Source organism: Lytechinus variegatus, chromosome 7 (assembly GCF_018143015.1).
Source record: "Lytechinus variegatus isolate NC3 chromosome 7, Lvar_3.0, whole genome shotgun sequence".
NCBI lineage: Eukaryota > Metazoa > Echinodermata > Echinoidea > Temnopleuroida > Toxopneustidae > Lytechinus > Lytechinus variegatus.
Genome location: NC_054746.1, coordinates 21679684 through 21701945, shown reverse-complemented (window position 1 = coordinate 21701945; position 22262 = coordinate 21679684). Strand labels below are relative to the sequence as shown.

General features: G+C 37.3%; 1 protein-coding gene across 3 annotated transcripts in view; it reads left to right on the top strand.

Annotated features, from left to right (window-relative positions):
- The window catches only part of LOC121418741 (alpha-(1,6)-fucosyltransferase-like), a 31983-nt gene extending 11102 nt beyond the window's left edge, over positions 1–20881 (top strand). For 2 of the 3 annotated variants that reach the window (XM_041612818.1, XM_041612817.1), the window contains exons 3-10: positions 1112–1230; positions 4466–4664; positions 5182–5296; positions 7006–7243; positions 15040–15283; positions 18656–18832; positions 20008–20158; positions 20523–20881. In XM_041612818.1, coding sequence (XP_041468752.1) covers positions 1112–1230; positions 4466–4664; positions 5182–5296; positions 7006–7243; positions 15040–15283; positions 18656–18832; positions 20008–20158; positions 20523–20858 — 1579 coding nt within the window. In that variant the 3' untranslated portion in view covers positions 20859–20881. The remainder of the gene's footprint in view (positions 1–1111; positions 1231–4465; positions 4665–5181; positions 5297–7005; positions 7244–15039; positions 15284–18655; positions 18833–20007; positions 20159–20522) is intronic. The other variant, XM_041612819.1, reaches the window with a different exon arrangement.
- Positions 20882–22262: the final 1381 nt, after the last annotated feature.

Here is a 22262-nt window from a genome sequence, read left to right as displayed (position 1 = left end):
ATTAAAAAGATAAATAAATAAATAAATAAATGAATAAGTGAATGAAAAAGTAATTTAATAATAATAATTGAGAATGGCGCGGGGGCATCTCGTATTGTCAAAATTTTTGCCATTTTTTGTACTGAAAATTTAATTTTGTGATAAATTTTGAGGTGGTATTCAGGAAATTATATATTGGACCCTTTTTCATTTCCTTTCCTTTTTCTTTTTATTTTTTTCCTTATCCTAATTTGTATATACCTGTATTTTTTATGATTGACTGAAATGTCCAAAAGTTTGAGTTCGCAAGTCGCGATCGCAATATCTAGCAAGGATGGCCTCTTAACAGTAATTAGCACCATAATTTACCAAAAAGCGAGTTTTACAACTTCAGATTTGAATTTTTTATAAGCCGGAAAGATAAAGCCTAAATATATATCTTATCAATCAGAATCACTTAAAAATGTATTTGCTCAAATTAATTACTACAATTAACATTCAACTACTTCACGCAGATGATAACCTCACATGGTGAAAATATCCGTTTGCACCAAAATACCCATTTTGACATAAAAGTGCCCTTTTTGGTTTTGCCTTCCCCAAACGAAAATACGCCCCATCGCCCCTGCTGCATTTAATAGCCATACTTGAAATTATATTACCCCCTTCCTGCCTTTATCTTAATTTCTCTTATCTTTGCTTGTTGATTTTTATGTTTACTATATATATGTATCGTGTAATCTTTGTGTGTATCATGTGATAATCTAAATTACTTTGTGCGAACAAACTGAATTTCTATTTGTACCCGATTGCAATTGGACAATAAAAATATCTGAATCTGAGAAGCAAAGAGGCCAGAGATCACCACGTTTTTGCGTTGGCGATTCATTGTTTATTTATTGTTTGTTTGACTAGAAAACATTTTCGCCTAACGTCATTAATGATATGTCCTTTTCGTTTTCCCACCTTTTTCACAACCCACCAAAAACAATTAAAACCGGCCCACTGAACTTCCTATCATATCAGGGTGGACTCCCCCTTTGATATTAAACGTAAAAGAAATCTGTCTGTTGACTAACAGTAGTGCATTCAGGGGTGAATTTTATTTGTCATCTTTAAACATCAATTTCAGAGGCTTGGTAGCTAGGTCATCTTACAATGATGGCAAGGAAGGAGTAAATGTTATTTCAAGAATGGAAAGAGAAAATAAAGGAAATGTTCAGGATACGAGGCAACAGGAGCAGGCATCAGGTTAGTGTTGCTGGCGAGTGATAGATATAAAATATATTTGCTTAATTTAAACAGTATTTGCTACCTATTTCTAATTCAAAATGATTATTTTTACGATTATCATTATTGTTATACTCTATTGTTATAAACAAGAGGAGCGCCTCTGGCAGTCTCGCCTGCATTGCGCGATTCATTATAGCAGCAGTTCTGACTTTGAGAACAGCTATCAAATAATTATTCACAAGCAGCGCAATTCATATACGCTCTTTGACCCTGAATGAAGTTTGACCTTGAGCTTAGAACGAAAATATGTTATTTTCAAGTCAGAGGAAGGTACACCCAGTCAAGTTAGAGATGATAATGGATGGTAAATCCATAGAAAATGTCACTAAATTCAAATATTTGAGTGTCACCTTCAGTCATGAATTAAATCTATAATATGCATGCGGAGAATCAGGCGCTGCCTGTCAAAAGACGTACTCGCTCCATTTGTATTTTTCTTTAATCCTTCCTCATATCGACTACTGTTCAACTGTTTGGGGATCATTAAAAGTGAAAGATTTGCAGCGACTTCAGAGTGTCAAAAACAAATATTGTCGTTTGGTGATAGATGCAGATTACTATACCCCAGTCCAGAGTATGCTGTACTCTCTGAAATTGCAAAATGTTAAAAAAATAGAGTGAAGTCATAGTATGTACAGGCAGTATCAGCCCTTTGTTATTTTCTAATGTATATATATATATATATATATATATTTATGTGTTATTTTTGTATTGTGTATTTTAATTGTATATGTTATAATTGTGAATGATATAGCAGGGCTCCCTTGTAAAGCAGGCCTCTGGCTTGAATGGGACTACCCTGCTTTTATGAAGAAAGCATGAATAAATGAATAAATAAATATTTGTGTTCAGCACCCTCAAAATAGGGGGAATGGAACAAAAAAAAATAGATTCGAAAGAATTTTTAAAAGAATATTTGAAAAACGACTAGGAGCATGTGATGACGGGGCAGGTACAGTTGCCCCGTTTGGTAATGGCTTGTTGCACCACAAATTGTCACCCCAGCACAAATTGTCACCCCAGCACAAATTGTCACCCAAGCACAAATTGTCACCCCGCGACGATTTTTGTGCAAAAACTGACACCATACAGTCATAAAAACCCTGCACAAATTATCGCCTTGCGACGATTTGTGCTGCACGTGCCGGTCTATTGTGCCAATTTGTGTCGGCAGGAAGAAACCTCGAACCACACAATGTCGCCCATTACACAAATTGTCTTCAACCAACCACCAGTCTGCGCACGTGCGTGCTCGGGGCCGTTTCATAAAACTGTTGGCAATTTAAGAGCGACTTTAAGAACGACTGGTGATCATTTCTTATGCGCTTAAAAATCGCCAATGAGTGTTTCATAAAGCTGTTCGTAAGTTAAGAGCGACTTTAAGAACGACTGGTGATCCTTTCTTGTGGTAAATGGTACATTCATTGGAGATGGTTTAGCGCGTAAAAAAGGGTCACCAGTCGTTCTTTAAGTACGTCGCTCTTAACTTACGAACAGCTTTATGAAACGACCCCCTGGTGTGTGTCCTTGTTTTTGGTAAGGTTGTGTGCGTTGTGCTAGTGGTGAGTGTTGTGTTAGTGTGTGTGAGGGTGGGTGTGCGTCATAGTGTGCGTGTGTTTATTATTAATTATTTATTTTTAATTTCATTTTTATTTATTCATTTATTTATTTTTATTATGGGGGATTATATCCACTTGGTCTAACAACAGTTCGACTAATAACACATGGGCATAACCCATTTGGTTTATTAATAATTTGGTCTAATTTGCAATATGTCTATCTTTTCATATTGTCGAATGACAAATTCGTCTAATAGCCAAATGGTCTAACTGTATTTTCGTGTATGCCCAAATGAAAAATAAGTGTATTGCCAATTTGTTGCTGAGAGCGACCAAGTGGTGGGCGGTAAACGAAGTGGGCACTAGACAAAATGTGAATTTGCGTATTGCTACATAAAAAGTATCGTATTCCCGATGAAAAAAAAGCATTGGAGAGGTCTCTTAGACGGATTTGGGACTTTTTTAGACGGTTTTTGAGAACACGTCTCTGCGACAAGTTTCAAAATCGTCTCAAAACCGTCTCAAAGTTGTCCCAAAAAGACGTCTGCAGCGACGGAAAAAAAATATTGGAAACGTCTCTACGAAAAGTATCCCATTCGTGACGGAAATAAGTATTGGAGACGTCTCTGAGACGGACGTTTGCACTATTTTGAGACGTTTTTGAGATTCCCGAGACTAATGAAACGTCGTGGGTCCTCAGAAGACGTCTCTGCGACAAGTTTCAAAATCGTCTAAAAAAAACGTTACAAAGTAGTCCAAAATCCGTCTCAAACGTGAGATACCACCAACAGTTTCATCTAAAGTGTTGTTAATTAACAACTCACACCCAGAGAAACATACACATTTTCCTACGAACTCTAAATGACCTTTTTTGTGTATGTGTGTGTTTTCATGGAGACAAGTAAGTTAAGTGAAATGGGGCGACAATTTGTGGTGCAATACGATCTCCATGGTCGGCACGCGATTTGCCCGGAGTCAGCGTTTTGGCTTTACTTTAATCCACTTCTATGGACAGAAGCACTGGTAGAGGTCAGTGGGCAGAAGCCATTTCGTAGTCGCATCTACCGTAGATTTCATACTGAGCAAATCCGAAGGGAACGGGGAATAGATCCAGGGCCTATGAACATGATAAATGAAAAGATGAAATAACCCTTGAGTGGGATAACTTTAGTTTATCTGGCAACTTTTGGAAGGATTTTAATTTCAACACATAGAGAAAGAGAGATAGAAAGAAAGAACGAAAGGAAGAAGAATTTAATTCAAAATTATAGTGGGGGATATTAGAAAATTCGTACCCCCGCCCCCGGACTGACGCCCATGACCATGGGTTTGAATCACAGCAATGATATTAATTTCATTCAGAAAGGAATGTATTCATACTATGGTACACTCAGAGAAGTGAATTGATATATGGCGTAAAAGATAAATCAATACCTGTGTCATATGTGTGCTGGAAATGCCCTGATGAAGTACGTGATACCATGAAGTGATATGCGCTGTACAAGAACTCTGTATTATTAGTCCTATATCATTCAAATCCGTATTTGGATTTACAAGACATAGTGACAAATATTACAAAAATAGTGCCAGTAGATATATATTTTTCCTTCAAATTTATCTCTCTTCCTTTCCAGATTCAAATTCCAATCTACAGTACTGTGGATCTGAGCCTTCCCTTGCCTATGAAAAGATACGAAGGAAAATTGATAACGGGGTAACAGAGATCTGGTACTATATAAGATCACAACTCACTCAACTCAAGAAATCAAGTGGAGATCAGAAAACGCAAGTCAAAATTGATCAGATTTTAGAAGATGGCGGAGAACAGCAAAGGTAAGATTGATTAAAATGATTCATAATTCTCTATGATTAATTACTTAGATGATTTTCGTAAAGTAACGATGTCACAGCTATCTTGAACTATTATCAAAACGTATAGGTAAAATGTTAGAGGTCTAAATTTTACACGAGTAAATCTAGGAAGTTAAATTTTGTTTCACATGTGAAAATAGTCCCGGATGCAAATGTCGGGGATCAAAATGTCACTGGTGAAAATGAGATAGAAATATCTTTTAGGGGTAAACCCCTTTTAGAGATGGAAACGTGACAGGTAAAAATGTGAAAGGAAAAATGTCAGTTAAAAGAATTTCACGGTCATGATGTGCAAATAAAAAAAAGAAGAGATTTGATATCACTGTCAAAAATATCAAATATACTTTATGATCTCTTATTTTGATGTAGTGAAAACATTGGCCTCAGGTTTGAGAAGTGTGAAAGTATCACATTGCATTTTTTAATTACATTTCTAAAAAAAGAAATCTCTTCATTCAAATTGTTATAATTTCTACAGGTCTATCATGACAGATATCTACAACTTAAGCAGAGTGGATGGGTACTCATCATGGAGACAAAAGGAGGCGAAGGAGCTGACGAAACTTGTTCAACAGAGATTACGTTATGTACAGGTTTGTGCATTGAAAATATAAATTTTCTATGAAAGAAAAATTAAACATTGAAAACAAGTTAGTTTAAGCGAAAACAGAAAAATACAGAAACATTTGAATGAAATTTAAAATTTTGAACAAATAATAAGAAAGTTATGAATATTTGAATATTGACATCACTATAATTATATGTTCATTTATTTTGTTCATGGATCATGTAATAGATGTTTGATAAAATATAGAATGGGCAAAGATCTTGTACTATTATTAAAATGAGCAAAAATATGGATTTGGGATTATTTTTAAGTGGGGAGTTGTACTTATATGACATTACAAATCTTGATCGCATTGCATTGGTGATTTCGAAATTCTAACGAATTTTGAATTAAGTATATTTCTGACAATCTACCAGTATTCCATGTCTACCCCATTATTTCAATTTCCCAGTTAGCTCGTCTTCATCGCTTTGTGTCTTGACTAATCTCAGGCTCATCGTCATCACCATACCGCTTCCCGTTCGCTAAAGATGTCTACCACTATGGTTGTTGTTCTCCGAACTTCTTTACTTCTTCCCTCTGTTCTTTACTTTTCCTTTCATCCCTTCCCTTTGATATATTTCCCTTTTGATAGTCCCCTATTTCAAGAGATACTTCTTTGGCGTGAACTGAGCGAGGATTTAAATTTTGATCGTAGTGTTCCTACGACGTAGTGTTCCTGCCCAGAAGGAAAAACCAGTTCCACTGGACCAGTTAGACCAGTATAACTTTAACTGGTAACTCTGGAAATTGGAACATCGGTTTGCTGGTCTAACTGGTCATACTGGTCCCATTTTGATCGTAGTGTTCCTACGACGTAGTGTTCCTGGTACCAAACCAGAGTTCGCAGACCGTTCGAACTTCGCAGCTTCGTCGTTTTTTTCTTGCCCAATATATTTTGTTAACGTCGCACAAAACACTATCTTCGTAAGACGGCCTTACGAACGTCATAAGAACATCGTAAAACCACCCAAAATGTTGTATAGGATCGAGATTAGAGACAATTCTAGAAGTTATAAATTCTTACGTTGATCGTAAGAACGACTTAAGTTGTTAATCAAGGGCTCTAAGACCATAAGAATCTATGCCCCATCTACGAATCTCTTGGTACTTGGTAGTCGTACGAACCTATGCGACTGCAGCTTTATAACACTGGGAGTCGTTCATACCAACGCTGTGCGAATCTCCATCGTGATTCGTTTGATGTTTCCAGAATAATCTTTCAACATCCGAAACCTACGATGATCTCTTGTGGTTCTTATAACTTTCCTACGCCGTTCGTATGATCTTCTTGTGAAAGAATGGATCGTTCGAAGTTGAAAATATCTTGGACAAGACCATCGACCAATCTTTGAACTTGCGAACGGTAGGCCTATATCCGGACGGTAGTATCACATGACCTCCTTGAGAAGTTCTTACGGAAATTGTTCGAAAGTTGTTCGTAAGGCATTTGAAACCTGTCCTGATGGCATTTGTGACACCAAGTCATTACATTTCAGTACTTGAAAGATTCTGATCGAACAACCCGCTACAAAACCATGTCATCTGCTGTTGCTGCTTCGGACTCTTGTGTTTGGTAAAACTCACTATCATGTCTACCATAGTATGACCAGAGTTCACTTCCCTGGTATACAATTATTTAACTTTGTCTAGTTTAATACATATGTCTTGGGTTTGTAATATGTGTCTTTTCAGAACCCGAAAGACTGCAGCAAGGTAAAGAAGATTTCGTGCAATATAAGAATACCGTGCGGCTATGGTTGCCAACTTCACCACGTGACGTACTGCTTGTTGGTTGCCTTTGCCACCGGGAGGACACTTGTCCTGGATTCTAAGGGTATGAAATATGCCAAGGAGGGATTGGACAAGTACTTCCTTCCCCTCAGTGAGACGTGTCTTGACCACAACGGGAATTCAACAGGCAGATGGGGACGTAGGTATACCATAGCAATTAAAGAATACTTTAGTAGGTCTAACGTTTCGAATGCAGATTGTTGATAATCTGACATTTCTCTTTCGTGGCAGGTCAGTGTCAAGGAATATAAATTCAAATACTACGTTCTTTTAAATCAAAATTTAAAATATCAACAACAGTGGAAAGCCAGTGAATAATCCGGTATGATCAATTTGATGGATGTTTTTCGGATATTATTCGCACAATAATGAGTCAAACGTCAAATTTAGAGACTATCTGATTCCTTTCCTACCCGAGGCATTAAAGTTATTATTTGGGTAATTATGTCATCTAACGGTAACTTTCATGATTAGTTGATGAGCATCGTTACCAAGGTAGTTACTTTTTGGCGACAAAGTTAACGGAACCCAGATATAAGCACTTCAAATCAACTGCGTGCAACCTTATTGCTAGCTTAGGTATCACAGGCCTAAAACATTTCCCATATAGACTGCAGTGGCGGATCCAGAGGGGGGCGCCCCGGGCGCGTGCCCCCCCTATTTTCGCCGGATTTTTTTTTTGATGGTTATATTTACTGGATTGGTACAATGTAGTCTATTTCAAGGGCTAGATCTAGTCAAAACTATATTTTAACTTACGCTCATGGCCTTTGTGTTCGCACAAATGCACCTCTGTCATACTGTATTGCAATATGTAAATTCCGGAATTCCAGGGCGCGCAAGTCGATTGGTTGGAAAGTTGCACCACTTGTAATCGGGAGTTGCAGTGCAGTGACCAGTGTGAAGCAAGGGCGCCGGAAGCGGGGGGCAGGGGGGGCACTTGCCCCCCCAACGAAAATTTTGGGGGGCAAAACGCGATTTTGCCCCCCCAATGTGCCCCCCTAAAAGTAAAAAAAATCATATTATTTAAGGACAAAAGTAAACGATGAAGGCACTTTCCTGCCTAAGAATTGCCATTTCCATTGTCAAAAATGAAAAAAATTCGCCCCTGGCGGGGCAATTACACATCATAGTAAGTCTTATGTCTTTTGACGAATATGTCCCTCTGTGAAACATACCTTTGATAAGCTCCTTTTCCATCTTATTACAGTGTGATAACGTGTAACCTTTTAATGAATACATTTCAGACTAAAACCGAATGGCAAATTGAAAGTGGTTCACCAATGCTGTGTCGGCTAACAAACGCGCGGTCGCCCAGAAACGCTCAGACCGGGGTGGTGTTTCATCAATATTTTCGTCTGACAAATTGTCAGATCTGACAACTTTCGTCTCCTATATTCTGATTGGTTGAGAAGCATTGTTACCATAGCAACTGTCGGATAAAACAGGACTTGGCGGATAAAACGTCCGACAAGTCCTTTCATGAAATGCTCCCCGGACCCGATATCACTAACGCGCGTGATCGCTATAGTTACTCGAGCAACATAATGGAATCAGAAAATAGCTGTAAAACCGAAAAGTTTAAAGAGTTATATGAGGCTTGAGTAGTTGCTTATTGGATAAATGAGAAGATGCTAGCTTGAGTCGGCGAATGGAGTACTCATCTATCAACTAATCAAGCCTCTTCAAGTCTTCGACCTTTTCTGGTTTACTGTCTTTATCAGGACTACGCTCATTTGAACAAAAATTACTCGACTATCAACTGTCCACTTCCTCCTATCAATTTCACTTCTTCCTCTATCCACTTTTTCGAAAACTCCACTTGGTGTTCCGACAACCATATTCGCTATTGGAATGTAATTGTTTTCTTCTAAATAATGTACATTATTAACTGCCGTAGTTTGTTAATTCATGATTATTTACTAATGAATATTTCCTGGAATTTGATATTCATCATTTCCTAGTTATGGTCACATTTTCCCCAGAAAATATGTAAAGAAAAAAGAAGATTTTGAAGGGGTCATCCAAAAGTGCTTCCCAGCCATACAAAACATGCCAAAGGAAACACATAAATCGAGTAATGTTATAAATTTTCAGAAAAGTTTAAAATTGTTAGACAATAATTAAGCAGGTCATATTTATTTTTTCCTCCAGTTACAGAACATGAAACGTTTTGCCTATGCATGGATAATCAGGGACTGACTATCTCCAATGCTGAGTTCAGAAATGATTTGCATAAAGTGGGGATATAAGTGCTTATCGACGTCTGCCACGTCAGAACAGTATGACATTTTGAATTTGAAAAGACATTCATTAGAATGTATGTTGTTTCTGTTGTTACGCTTCTTCTGCTTAATACACTCCTTGAAACTTATGATAATTGTGCTCTCTCGCGTCGTCCGTGTATGTAAATGTTCATAAATAATATTTCTGAAAGGATAATGCTGAAAAATTTCTGGTATTTTGAGTCAATATTAGCGTATTACGTAATTTAATTGATCAGACACAAAAACCACATTTTGCGCGTAGATTTTATAGGTTCTCATAAACTCTGAGTATAGTCTTTCGTAGTGAATTCTATGTTTAATTCTCAAGAAATTTATTTTTGAATTCTCTTAGAAACGCAACTTTTATACTCTATTTTTACACAAAGTCCTTACAACCCCCTCTCCCGCACGATCGCTTCGGTATCTCACGCTGTCAAATATATTGTGCCCCCTTCGGGATTTTGCCCCCCCAAAACTGAAAGTGTTCCGGCGCGCCTGGTGTGAAGATGTTGGATTGGATATCATTTTTTTCCCGAAATTTTGTGTTTTTTGTAACATGCGTTTGTCCGTCTTTATGGCAAATACATGTAAATTGTAAGTAACAGATCGCGAGAGAAAGTGTCAACGATGCGAATGATAATGTCTATCCCGAGATTATTCTTCACTCAAAGATGAAGCCCTATATATATCGGGCGCCACGTGCGCAGCATTATCATTCTGCCTTGGTCATGTACGTTTTCACTGAAATGTATAGGTCAGACATATTTGTATTTAATGTAAACTAACTTTTACACTTTCTGGTAGATTCAGAGGCATATTATCCAGGGCGCCCCAACTAAGTTTCGCCGAAGCAATCATTCCACGAATTTATTATCAAGGAGCAAAATTGTATGTTCTCAATCACCAGTCGACCCCACTCCGCGTTTGCTGTGTATAGGCAGCTATATGTCAGCGTAAGGAGCGAAGATTTTATGTGACGGGGGGGGGGGTGGGGGTTGGGGGAGAATAAAAATACTTTCGTGCTGGGGAAAAACGTCCCGAGGACACATTGTGTATTGTTAAAAAGTAGAAATTATGACATTAACCCCCCCCCCCTTACCCCATTTTTAATGTTTGATAATCTATAGGTTTGCTGATTACACAATATATCTTTTAAAAAAAATTGCCAGCAAAATCGAAAAAAAATCGAAAAAAAAATCGTTGACAAGTATGCTCAGAAATATCCCAGAAGAATGCTATTCATGAATCCACTCGGCACTAAAATATAACCTTGCGAACTTTGGGGATTTCACATAATGTATGCGCAAATCGCTGATAGTAAACAATACATAGAGTGCACCAGAAACATCAATACATTGGTCATCGGGCATGGTTCATTGGCGCTTAGTACACATTCAGTGGTCCTTCTTCATGTTTTACAAGCGTAAAATCCCCCATTTTCCCAAACCCACGGGCCAATTTGTAAGTCCTAAACATTATTCCTATTCCGTAACCCTAATGCAAAACCATTATCTTGCAACCCAGACCAAAAAAAGTCACAATTTTCTCTAAGATGGTATGAAAAAATGAAATAGAAGTCTGCAGACTAAATAACTATTTACCGCTCCACCATATGAAAAAAAATCATTATCTCTTTTTCAGAAACTAAATTTGTACCAGCGATTACGCAAAAAAAAAAGATCAACACCACTGAACAGACACAAACCTAGCTGAAAGCAATCACAACATTGTAATGATGATGAACTAGTTAAGTATGCAGTATCTTAACACAATATAATTATGACAAAATGGGAGGATACGGTATTAAATCTAAAGCGGGACATTCTCATAACATTCCTCCAATCGCGCTTACGTGATAATGCATTGTACGGCAAAACTTCCTTGAATTAATCATGCATGTCATAGAAATACATTTGGGTGTGATATTCGTTATTAAATTATTTACTGAAGTATTTCACTTACGAAAAACGTATATAATATTTTGTGGCTATGCCCACAGAACCTCGAGACTTGCACAGGCAGCAAACGGGATCTATATAGTGCAGAGCTTTAAAAGTATATCCCTTATATATTATAGTGTGAGTAATTAAGTCTTGCATAAATAAACTTTCCATATTTTCATCTTAAAAAAATAAAAGTCATGATTGAGCTCAAACTTGGCAGGAATAGCTTTGCCCAACAGAAGGCAATCAATACAGTTTACAACATTTACTTTGTTGGTTGGAAAGCTAGTATACATTGATTCAACATGTAGAAAAAACATCAAATTGGAAGCCTATATGAATTCATGGTCTAAACAAGTTGTAATTTCATAAATGAAAAGCTTACAAAATGCCTTCTGAACTCAGTATACCGAAGACGAGCCTCGGTTTATTTTACATTTTCTGCCACTGATAGTTATAACTTATACAATTATGGACTGGATATCAAAGCTCCTTACATGTATTTTCTAGCATTTTATCATTGACCTTATTTAATTATTTGTGGTATAGTTTTAACAAGTGCTTCGTAAAAATTGATTATCTTATGTTAAAATAAATATAAATACAATTTCATCCTGGCTGGTCATAAGTTAAGATGGCAACGCGATGAGAGACTTTGAACGTAAGCAATAAAAATGATGAGAATCCCCTTAAGAAGCATTATATTACTTTGAGGTTGTGCAGAATGACTGGATTATTGAAGATGATTTGAAAATAATAATACGAGGGAAAAAGTTGATTACCAGAAGATGATGATTTTTTTCTGTAGTTTGTAACAATTTACTGTGCATTTTGGGGAAAAAAGAACCAAATTTTATGCATGTTGCCATACGACTAAACAATTCTCGTTTGAAACACATAATGTAAATACACAAATGACAATAAACAGAATGGATTATTCGGAACTTATCGATTACAAGTCTCAGTTTCGTATCATTTAAATTTGACGTTTCAATCACACGATGCAAGCAAGTGAAGAGCCTTTGCCAAATGTATGTTTTGAATGACCGCTTATACGGTGTGTGACTGGAAACCAGCTCCTAAATGAGTCAGTATATGTCTTTTATTCATGAAGTTACAGTGATTTAAGTGTGCATTTTTCTTCTAAAGGTGCTCTCAAAATACGACTTTTGGACATGATTTTTTGAAAAAGTCCTTGCCGTGGGAGGGGGGTATCCCCCCTCCCACACCCTCCCCCCGCTCGGTCGCTTCGCTCCCTCGCCGCTGGCGCCCCCCCTATTTCAAAATCCTGGATCCGCCCCTGACTCGCGTGTTAAAATGGCACTTTAAAAACATTCATAAAAAACAAGGATGAAATTCGGGGGGGGGGGGGTCAAATATTTACTACCAGTGGATAGGATATATATCTGACGATCTATATCTGACCAGAAAAGGGTCCATAGACCGACTCATTCTAAAAATAAATCGATATCTATAAAGCAATCTTCTGAGGGATTAAATTCATAACCTGAAACAGTAAAATAGTCCTTATCCTTCCGTCGGTCAGAATATAGTTCCAAAATTGGTGATATATAGAATAGGTATAGATGGACAATCATATTCATACACTTTATCAATCAGCCATATCAGAATAAATAAAGAGATTGGGTTGGCTCGAATGAATTTCTGTTGCCTTATCGATGTTAGTAGGTCCCCGTGCAACCCTTACCCGAGATTACCTCCATGTAGGTAGTCTCGGGTAGGACTCGGGAGTCGGGCCGGCCCCGGACCACCTATACGCAGATGTAAACACAAATAAAACCTACCTCGAACCCGTTTCAATCCACTTAGTTTGCAGCACAGACCACCGTTTATCATTAGTGATATAAATATTAGTCAGAAAGAAGAGAGTTATGAAGTGAAGCCACCATAAAACCAAAGTCCAAAAATATCTTCAAACATAATAGTCTGCACTTTTTAGACCACTTTAAAATCATACAGGGTCTGTGCCTTCAGACTAACTGAAATTCACCAGAAATTGCTTTCTGTGACCGATGGGGGGGGGGGGTGAAATGAATGAGCTGTGATGTAAACATACTCATTTTCGGACCCGGTCCGTTCACAATGCCAATCCAAAGATCTCTTTCAAGGTTGCAACACTGTATGAGTTCGAAGTTTAACATCTACTCGGTGCCTCCTTTATTCCTAAAAATAATTGATTACGAGCAATTTGGCAACCCGAGACAATTTAAAATCGAATTTGATGCCCCGGTCGAAAATAAGTTTGGCGCCCCTTGTTTCAGTTTAATTTTTTTTAGAGACCAAGGTCAAACATAAATTTGGCGCCCCCATTCAAACATCAATTGAGCACCCCGCCCCCAAGATTAAGGTCAGTTTGGCGCCCCTCACTACAGGTCAATTTGCCCCCCCCCGTGCGAACATGAATTAGGCACCTTTTTTAAACATTTTTGCGTGCCCACGTGAAACATGAGTTTGGCACCCCCATATGAAACATGAAATTTTCGCCCCAGTCAAACATCAAAATAAAGGTGCCCCAGGGGTCTAACATTAATTTGGCACCCCCTATTTTAAAGTCTATTTGGTGCCTCCTCATTTCATGTCAATTTGGTTCCCCGGTCGAACATGAATTTGGCGCCCCAAAGTTCAACCCCCTCAACGCTTCACGCGATATTTCACACGAAAAGATGGCGCCGCAAAATTTTATGACATTTTTTGACGTCTCGCGCAACTTTTAAGACCAAATTTGCGACAATAGGCCCTAGCATCGCGACGCCACGTGACTCATTTTTATATTTTGTGCACTAAGTCTACAGGAGATGAAGATCGTAAAAGGGTGATTATTTTTCGTTCTAATTTGTCTGCTTAATTGTTAAATGGTCTGTAATAATTTCCATTGGAAAAAAGAAAGCAAAACATGAAAACAAAGAGATACATGAGGAAAAATTTGCTTTCGCAATTTTTCTTTGAGGAGCATCTGAATTAAATTCAGATGACGTCTGGAAAAAAGAGGAATTTGAAGTGAAATTGGGTGTTAAATATGCAAATAATCTTTTTCACGAATAAATTTGCATATCTTCTTCATAATAACAGAAAATCATTATTTTCAGAATTTTTTTATTCTGGCTTGTAGTTTATGTGCTAAAGAATGTGCGTGACAAATTTCGGCGCGAACGGCGGCCGAGATCAGAAGGGGGCCGTCATGCCTCCCAGTCCTCCATACATCTCAAGTAGCCCAGTCCTCTTAGGATTAACATGGTTTAGGTCAATTTTACGCCCTGGATTGAACATTAATTTGGCACCCCCCCCCCCGATTTTAATGTCTATTTGGTTCCCCGGTTGAACATGAATTTGGCACCCCACATGTGAATCATGAGCTATTTGGCCCCCCCCCCCATGTGAAACATAATTTTGCCGGTACCTGTTTGACCAAACTCTAAAGTGTACGAAATCTTCATTAAAGATGGAAACCTTAGTGGGGTTATTGGTCAAATTCTTATCATGCATGCTATATTATATTGAAAAAAATGCAGACATCTCTATAAGGAATTCCTATTCCTTTTCAAAATAATGTAAACTTTAACAATATATACAGTATGTCAAACCCCTTTATTGCGTATGATATGTATTTAAAATCGTAAAATTCGTTTGTATTTATTTTGGTTGAAGATTCCCAATAAATACTAGTAGGCCTACTGAATACAACCGTTTTCTGTTTTTTTTTTCAGAACAAGGTTTCGAAGATCTTCAAGTGTTGACCCTCCCGATCATTGGTGGCTTTCATCCTCGCCCAGATTGGCTGCCCTTGGCCATCCCCCAAGATATCTCCCAGAGGCTAATGAGGCTACATGGTAATCCGATTGTATGGTGGATGGGACAATTGGTGATGTACATCCAGAGACCGCAACCCTCCTTCCAAAAGGACATCGACAAGATGAAAGAAGCTATTGGGTTTACTCATCCCATCGTTGGGTGAGTTGGGTGTTCAGGGGCGGTGTCATAAGGAGTGAAAAAAGGGAAGAAGAAATTAAGGAGGGTAAAAATAAGGTTACGTCTCGACCAATTACCAGGAAATTACCTCTAAATATGACTACCTTTATGGGTGGACCCCCCCACCCTCTTTGTAATAAAAGTTGAAAGAGAAGAGAGAACTTTGTTGAAACAAAATCCAAAGGTTGCAGTCATGACGACTGCACTGAGAAATAAAAGAGAGAAAAGAATCATGATAAAAGTGTAGATATCACGACTTGTTTGAAATAAAGATGTGTCGACTAAGTTGAACAAAATCTATAGGTGTGACGACTTCGTTAAAAATAATAAAACCGAATATATGGCGAATTATTTGAAAAAATCTAAGGTTATAATAATAATAATAATTTATATAGCGCTCAATACATGGTGTTTCTAAGCGCTTTACAAAACGATTAAGTAAAATACATCAGTAACATTGAACAGTTTAACATACAAGAAAGAAAATGTACAGTGTATAAAGTATTTTCGTATCACAAATTAGCTAAGAAAACTGCCTACTCAAGTTGGGAGGTACATGTACAAAATAATGATAATAATAAAAACAATGACGTTTATCAATTAAATAGTTCGAATACAAAAAGTTTAAACAAAATGAATTATCAGAAATACCATGACATATAGATTATGTTCGAACAATAAAGCAGGCAATAGCTAAACATAAACAAGAAAAGTTGAACAAAATCGAAAGGCATGTCGACTAAGTGTAACAAAATATGCCGACTAAGATGAAATAAAACCAAAGGATTGCAGACTAAAATGAACAAAACAGTGGCGTAAGTTGGGGGGACTTTGGGGGCCCTTGCCCCACCACACCCACCCCCCCCCCCATTTTCACGACAAAGATAAAAAAAAAAGGAAAGAGAGAAGGGTGAAATATGATATTATTTTCAAAATATGTCCAAATCTTTTACCAAATTGGAGTAATAAAAATGTCGAACTTTCTGCTCGCTCGCTTGGTTTGAAAGCAGCTATAGCGTTTTAAAGATTTTGCCATTTCTGGCCCCCTTAAAATTTTGGCTCATTGCGCTATTGAAACAATATCCTATGGTATGCTGAATAACATGAGATTAAATCTAAAAAAATATATGTCAACTAAGATGACATAAAAACCGAACGTTTGATGACTAAGTTGAACAAAATTAATTATAAAGCTATGCTGACTAAGTTAAATAAAACTTAAAGGAAAACTGACTAACTTGAAAAACCTAAATGAATATAAATTTATATTGGCTTATTGGGTGATTTCAAGTCAGGTGTTGGCATTATAGTGTTGGTGTTGGAATTGCATCTCCTGACTCCAAAATATATTCTGGTTTGTAAAATTGATCCAGAGTACATTATTGTCATCTCAAAAACCAGTGAGTGACTTTTCAGGATCATCTGATCATCTTCATTTAATGTTTGGTGTTATACTCGTGTAAACAATGACCTAACACCAACACCAATAGGTCAACACTGAACTTGAAATCACCCATTGCCCCAGTAAGTCCATGGTCTAACTCTGTGCTGAAATAAGGGGAGCCAAAAACATTTTGTCTAAAGAGTATGTTGGGATTTTCACACCGCAACGCATAACGCTTTCAATAACATAAAAAATATATTGTCAAATGACTTTCACGACAAAGCACAACCAAGAAGTCTTTGTCAAAAACGGTGAATCAGAACAGCAGTGTTGTTCTGGACATATTAGCATTTTTTGTCGTCAGCTACGAAACTTGAGACAAAACTGCTGTTCCGGTTCATCAATTTTCGACAAAGACCTCCCAGCTGTTCATTGTCCTTTGACGGACATTGTCAATAGATTTACAGTGTTCTTGGAATCATTTTGCGTCGCGGTTGGGAAAACTGCCTATAATATCTTTACTGTGCTCTTCATCCATGCATGAATGATTTTAGTGTCAATTGAAATGATAAATTATAATGATAATAATAATAATACGTTGCATTAATATCGCTTTTAGTGTTCCTAAGGAAAAAAGGAATAACATAAAATCATAATACAAATTAGAGAACATGTACGTTTCATATTATAACAATAATTAAGTCAAGTAAAGGCATTAACAAAAATCGATCACAATCACAAACAATTACAATTAGTACTTGATATTTGGTAAAATTAAGACAGGAAGAGAAAGAAATAAATCTTTACTGTTACTAGGGATGATATTCACATTTGACGCTCCAAAGTTAAACCAAAACTTTTAGTCTAGAGTTTTAAATTCAACCTAAACGTTAAAAAACGGGGATTTGTGACTGAGTTCGAATAAGAACAAATTTAGGATGCCGAAAGTTAATCAAAAAATATCTTCATTGTATGTGCACTCGGATGAAGTGATCATTAAAGCCCAACTTTGTCTGTTTTCTGTGAATCTTTCTCAAACAAACCCATTTCACTATAACGTGTTAATATATCGCGTGTATACTTCTCGATTTCGCTCCGAGACTTGATTTTCACGAAAATTATTTTTATTTTTCCCGTAAATCCAACGATACTGTTTATGTTTTTTTCAAGAAGTAGGAGATTCTGCGGTTGGTTTTGTTTGCGTGAAATTCTCTTTTAAAAAATAATTTAAGGCACTTGGTATTGATAATGATTTATCCAGAACTGAAAGGTATTGTAGTTAATTATTAAGGTGTGATATTTAAAAACAAAAAAGGCCATCTTGGTAAACGGTATATATTGTAAGTGCGGGAGCACTAAAAGGGGGTATTGGAGCAACGTTCATGGACATCAAAACCGGGGGGGGGGGGGTGTATTAGGGCTTCAGCCTCCCCCTTTCCTTTCGAAGAACTTGTACCCCAAAAACCGTAAAAATTACCATCTGATTCCGTTTTAGGGACATGCTGGTCAGCTCTCTTTCCAACTTTAAAACCTTTTCGCGGTCCCTGAAATTTATTCTAATAATGGGGTCTGGTAAAGATTTAGAGAATAAACACTTTATCCAATCACTAAAGAGAATATTGAAAATATACTGAACAGGACCTCATTAACACTTTCTTTGAACGATCACTGGTAAATCACTCTTCCATATAGGCGAATATAGACCTGTATGTGTCATGTTGAAGAATATTACCAAAAGACGAGAAATTAGACCAGGGCTCCGTAACACAAAGATTAGCGATCAATCGCAAATGAACTGGCCAATCAATATCAATATACATGCGCAGTTGGTTTAAAATACTGGCCAGGGACCAAATCAGTGCGGTTCTTTCACATTTGCAATTCATCGCAAACCTTTGTGTTACGGAGCCCAGAAGTGTTTTAGTCAATGTGTATTTTTAAAATAAATTTATTTCCTTTGTTAATGACAGATTACATGTCAGGCGGACGGATAAAATTGGGACCGAGGCGTCCTTCCATGCGATAGAAGAATACATGTTTCACGCTATAGAATATTACCAGAGACTTGAAAGGAGGCAAAAAGTGCCAGTCAGAAAAATTTACCTGGCAACAGATGATGCTAATCTTCTCAAAGAGGCAGAGGAAAAGTGAGTATGAAAATAATCCATAAAGTTGATTTCAATTCCAAAGATTATCAAAAAATTCTAGGATCGAAATACTAATAAACTTTCAATAACTATCGGTAATTAGCGATTTGGATATTGTACGAAATGCGCCGTCATTGAATGTTTCCGCACCCCCCCCCCCCGATCCGTGCCTGGTCATAATGGAGGCTCAACAAGTATCTACAGGTCAAGTTCAAAAGTTAAGTTCAAATGTCAAAGGCCAATACATGGGGGATTTTGGTTACACTTCTTAATTCCGAAGAATCGTAATTCCGAAGGTTCTTTATTCCGAAGGTTCGTAATTCCGAAACACGTAAATTACCTATACCTCGATGTTCGTTAATCCGAAAACGTAAAAGCGTTCGTTAATCCGAAAATTTGTGGCATTACTCCGAAGGTTCGTTATTCCGAAGGTTCGATAATCCCAAAACGAAATAAGGTTCGATGTTCCGAAGGTTCGTTAGTCCGAAAACGAAATAAGGTTCGTTAATCATTACATTTTCGGACTAACGAACCTTCGGAATTACGAACCTCATTTCGTTTTCGGACTTACGAACCTTCGGAAATACGAACCATCGGAAATACGAACCATCGGAATAACGAATCTTCGGAATATCCGAACCTTCGGAATAACGAAGCTTCGGAATTACGAATGTATGCGGGGATTTATAACCATGGCTTTGAGGAGTGACAAAATTACCCACCTAGGCTTATACGTCTCTTAAATCAGCAGATCAATTAAGTTACTCTCTATATGTAAAGGAGCTATTATGAACCCTTATCACACTCTTCCAAGAGTGAGATGAGGAAACAGTCCTAATGGAGTGAGATTTCTATCTTTCAATAGTGAATTTTTACAATATTTGGAGTGACACTGTGAAAGTGTGCATCTTTTTTTATACTTTCACACCAAGAAAGGTTCAAATTCAGTCTCGTTACTAGCATCCTGTATAAGGTAAAACTTTTAATTGCAGCAACCCATGATTATGAATTCTGCATAATTATTCTCGTCATAATTTATGTTCAAACAAATGCTGTCCTATATATTTGTAGAAGTTGAAACTTCCCCTGACTGTTTCTTCCATATCATTCGAATCCTTAGTATTTTTCCTTTCACGTCTATAAGTTCATTATGAATTATGTTTTTAATGTTATAGATACCCCGATTATGTCTTCATTGGTGATCATTCAATAGCTAAATCGGCTGGCCTTTCATCAAGATACTCAGATGATTCCTTACGCGGCATCATCCTTGATATCTACTTCCTTTCTCGCACTGATTTCTTTGTCGGCACATTTTCTTCGCAGGTTTGTAAAAATATCGAATCTAGCTAAAATCATTGAAATAGATGGACTAAAAGATGCGGTGATCGAAGAAGGCTGGGATATGTCTCCTCTGAAAATATGGAGACTGGATTTAGTACTAGATTCCTCTTGCAGTCGTATTTTACCGAGGCTTGCAAGTGCTATAAATCGCAATATTCATATTAATTATCTCTTTTCGCTTTTGTTGCTCGCTCGCAAAAAAGTAAAACTTTCAAGCTTTTTCTTCATTCTATCTTTCATATTTTTCTATTTTAACACATGCCAAAGTTCAATTTTTCTTTAATAAAGAGAATATTTTAAACAAATATTAATCACTTTCCCGCTTACGTTCTCCTGCCTAAAACAGGTGTCTCGAGCGGTGTATGAGATGATGCAGTATTTACATGAGGAAGGTGCTTCTGCAAACTTCCGATCCCTTGATGATATCTATTTCTTCTGTGGAATGCATGGCCGCAATCAGACCGCCCTCTACAAGCACAAACCACGTGGACCCGAAGAGATAGAAATGAAACCTGGAGACATTATTAGTGTGGCTGGCAACCACTGGGATGGATACTCAAAAGGAACAAACTTGAATTCAGGATCCAAGCGAACCGGGCTCTATCCATCGTATAAAGCTGAAATTAATGTCAGAATCGCTAAGATGCCTACGTATCCAGAAGCAGAGAACTTCCATTTATAATTCAAATCAGTGCATGCATGGCCTACCGGTTTTTTTTTTATTGTTTTTTTTTTTTGGGGGGGGGGAGCACTTGCATTGAAGAGTATGCGTGACCTCCCCCCCCCCCATAAAACATGTAAAAAGGATGCCTTTTTCAAGATAGGGCAAATTACGTATGTTACGTAAAAAGGTGTAAAAAACACTGAAATAATGAAGAAAAAAAGGGTATTTTTATTTCGCTACGAGAGCCATGTGTTTATGGTCAAATTTGCGAGGGTATAAACAAAAATGCCAAAAGGATGTACTTATTTTGCCCAAACATACACTACGTTTTGCATGAGGTGTGGTAGGTGGGGCCGTACTAAACCGAATGATGTAGGTGATGGTAAAACCGACGACCGAAGTCCGTGACATATATCGCTGCACTTGTTTAGGGGGTCAATTCAGGGAATACTTGCCATGCAAGGGTATCGTTTTGTTTCCAATACTTGTTAGGATAGGGTTTCACACACCATTACTTGTTAAGGGGTGCATTTTCAGAATATGGAAAATACGTGTTTAGGGTGCTTTTCGAGAACCCGTGGTCGCGCATCGTATCCACTCGTCAATGGAAGTGCCCCCCCCCCGGGCCTGAAAAACCTTTTCAGAGAAAAGGCAAACATTTTTTTACATAAAAGAAATAATAATCATCAAAATTCTGCCCCACCCCATTCCTTGAACACACCTATCACTGTTTGCAAACAGCTGAAATTAAGTTCAGTTTCAACTGTATTTCTGAGAACTTGCCTTAAGTTTGTGTGTTCTTTAATCATGCTAAAATTTGAAATGATAACGTACAGCAATCTAGTATGGGCTTCCACGAATAAAATACAAATAAATCATATTTACTTATGCAAAAGTAAGCGCTTCGCATTTGTACCGGTTCACAAAATTTATCTCACACCAGACCATTATTTTACTCTGACAGTGTTTGAAATTAATACCCTACAAAGTTTATTGTACATATTTGAGCATTTAAATGGGATGCTACCACCAACATTTCGTTTTTTTATACTTTGAATAAATCAATTCATGATTGCCCAATCGTAATTCTCCTAATTTACATTTAGTTAATCCAAACCTTTTTATTTCCCAGGGATCCTTAAGGCACCATGGTCCTGACATTTGGAATCCACTTCCAACCTCAATTAAATCCTCTTACTCCTAACTTTTTGTGTCATAATCATTTCCTATTCCTTTTCCACTACCCGTACCACTTTCATCATTACTTCCACCACCACCACCATCTTCATTTTCACCATCATCATCGTTTTCCTTCATGATTATTATAACAAGTGTTTGTTAGTTTGTTTTTCTTTCTTTTTACTTAATCGACACTTTAATCCATCCTGCTCATGATGTTTCGGTTTGTCATTATTTTCAAGA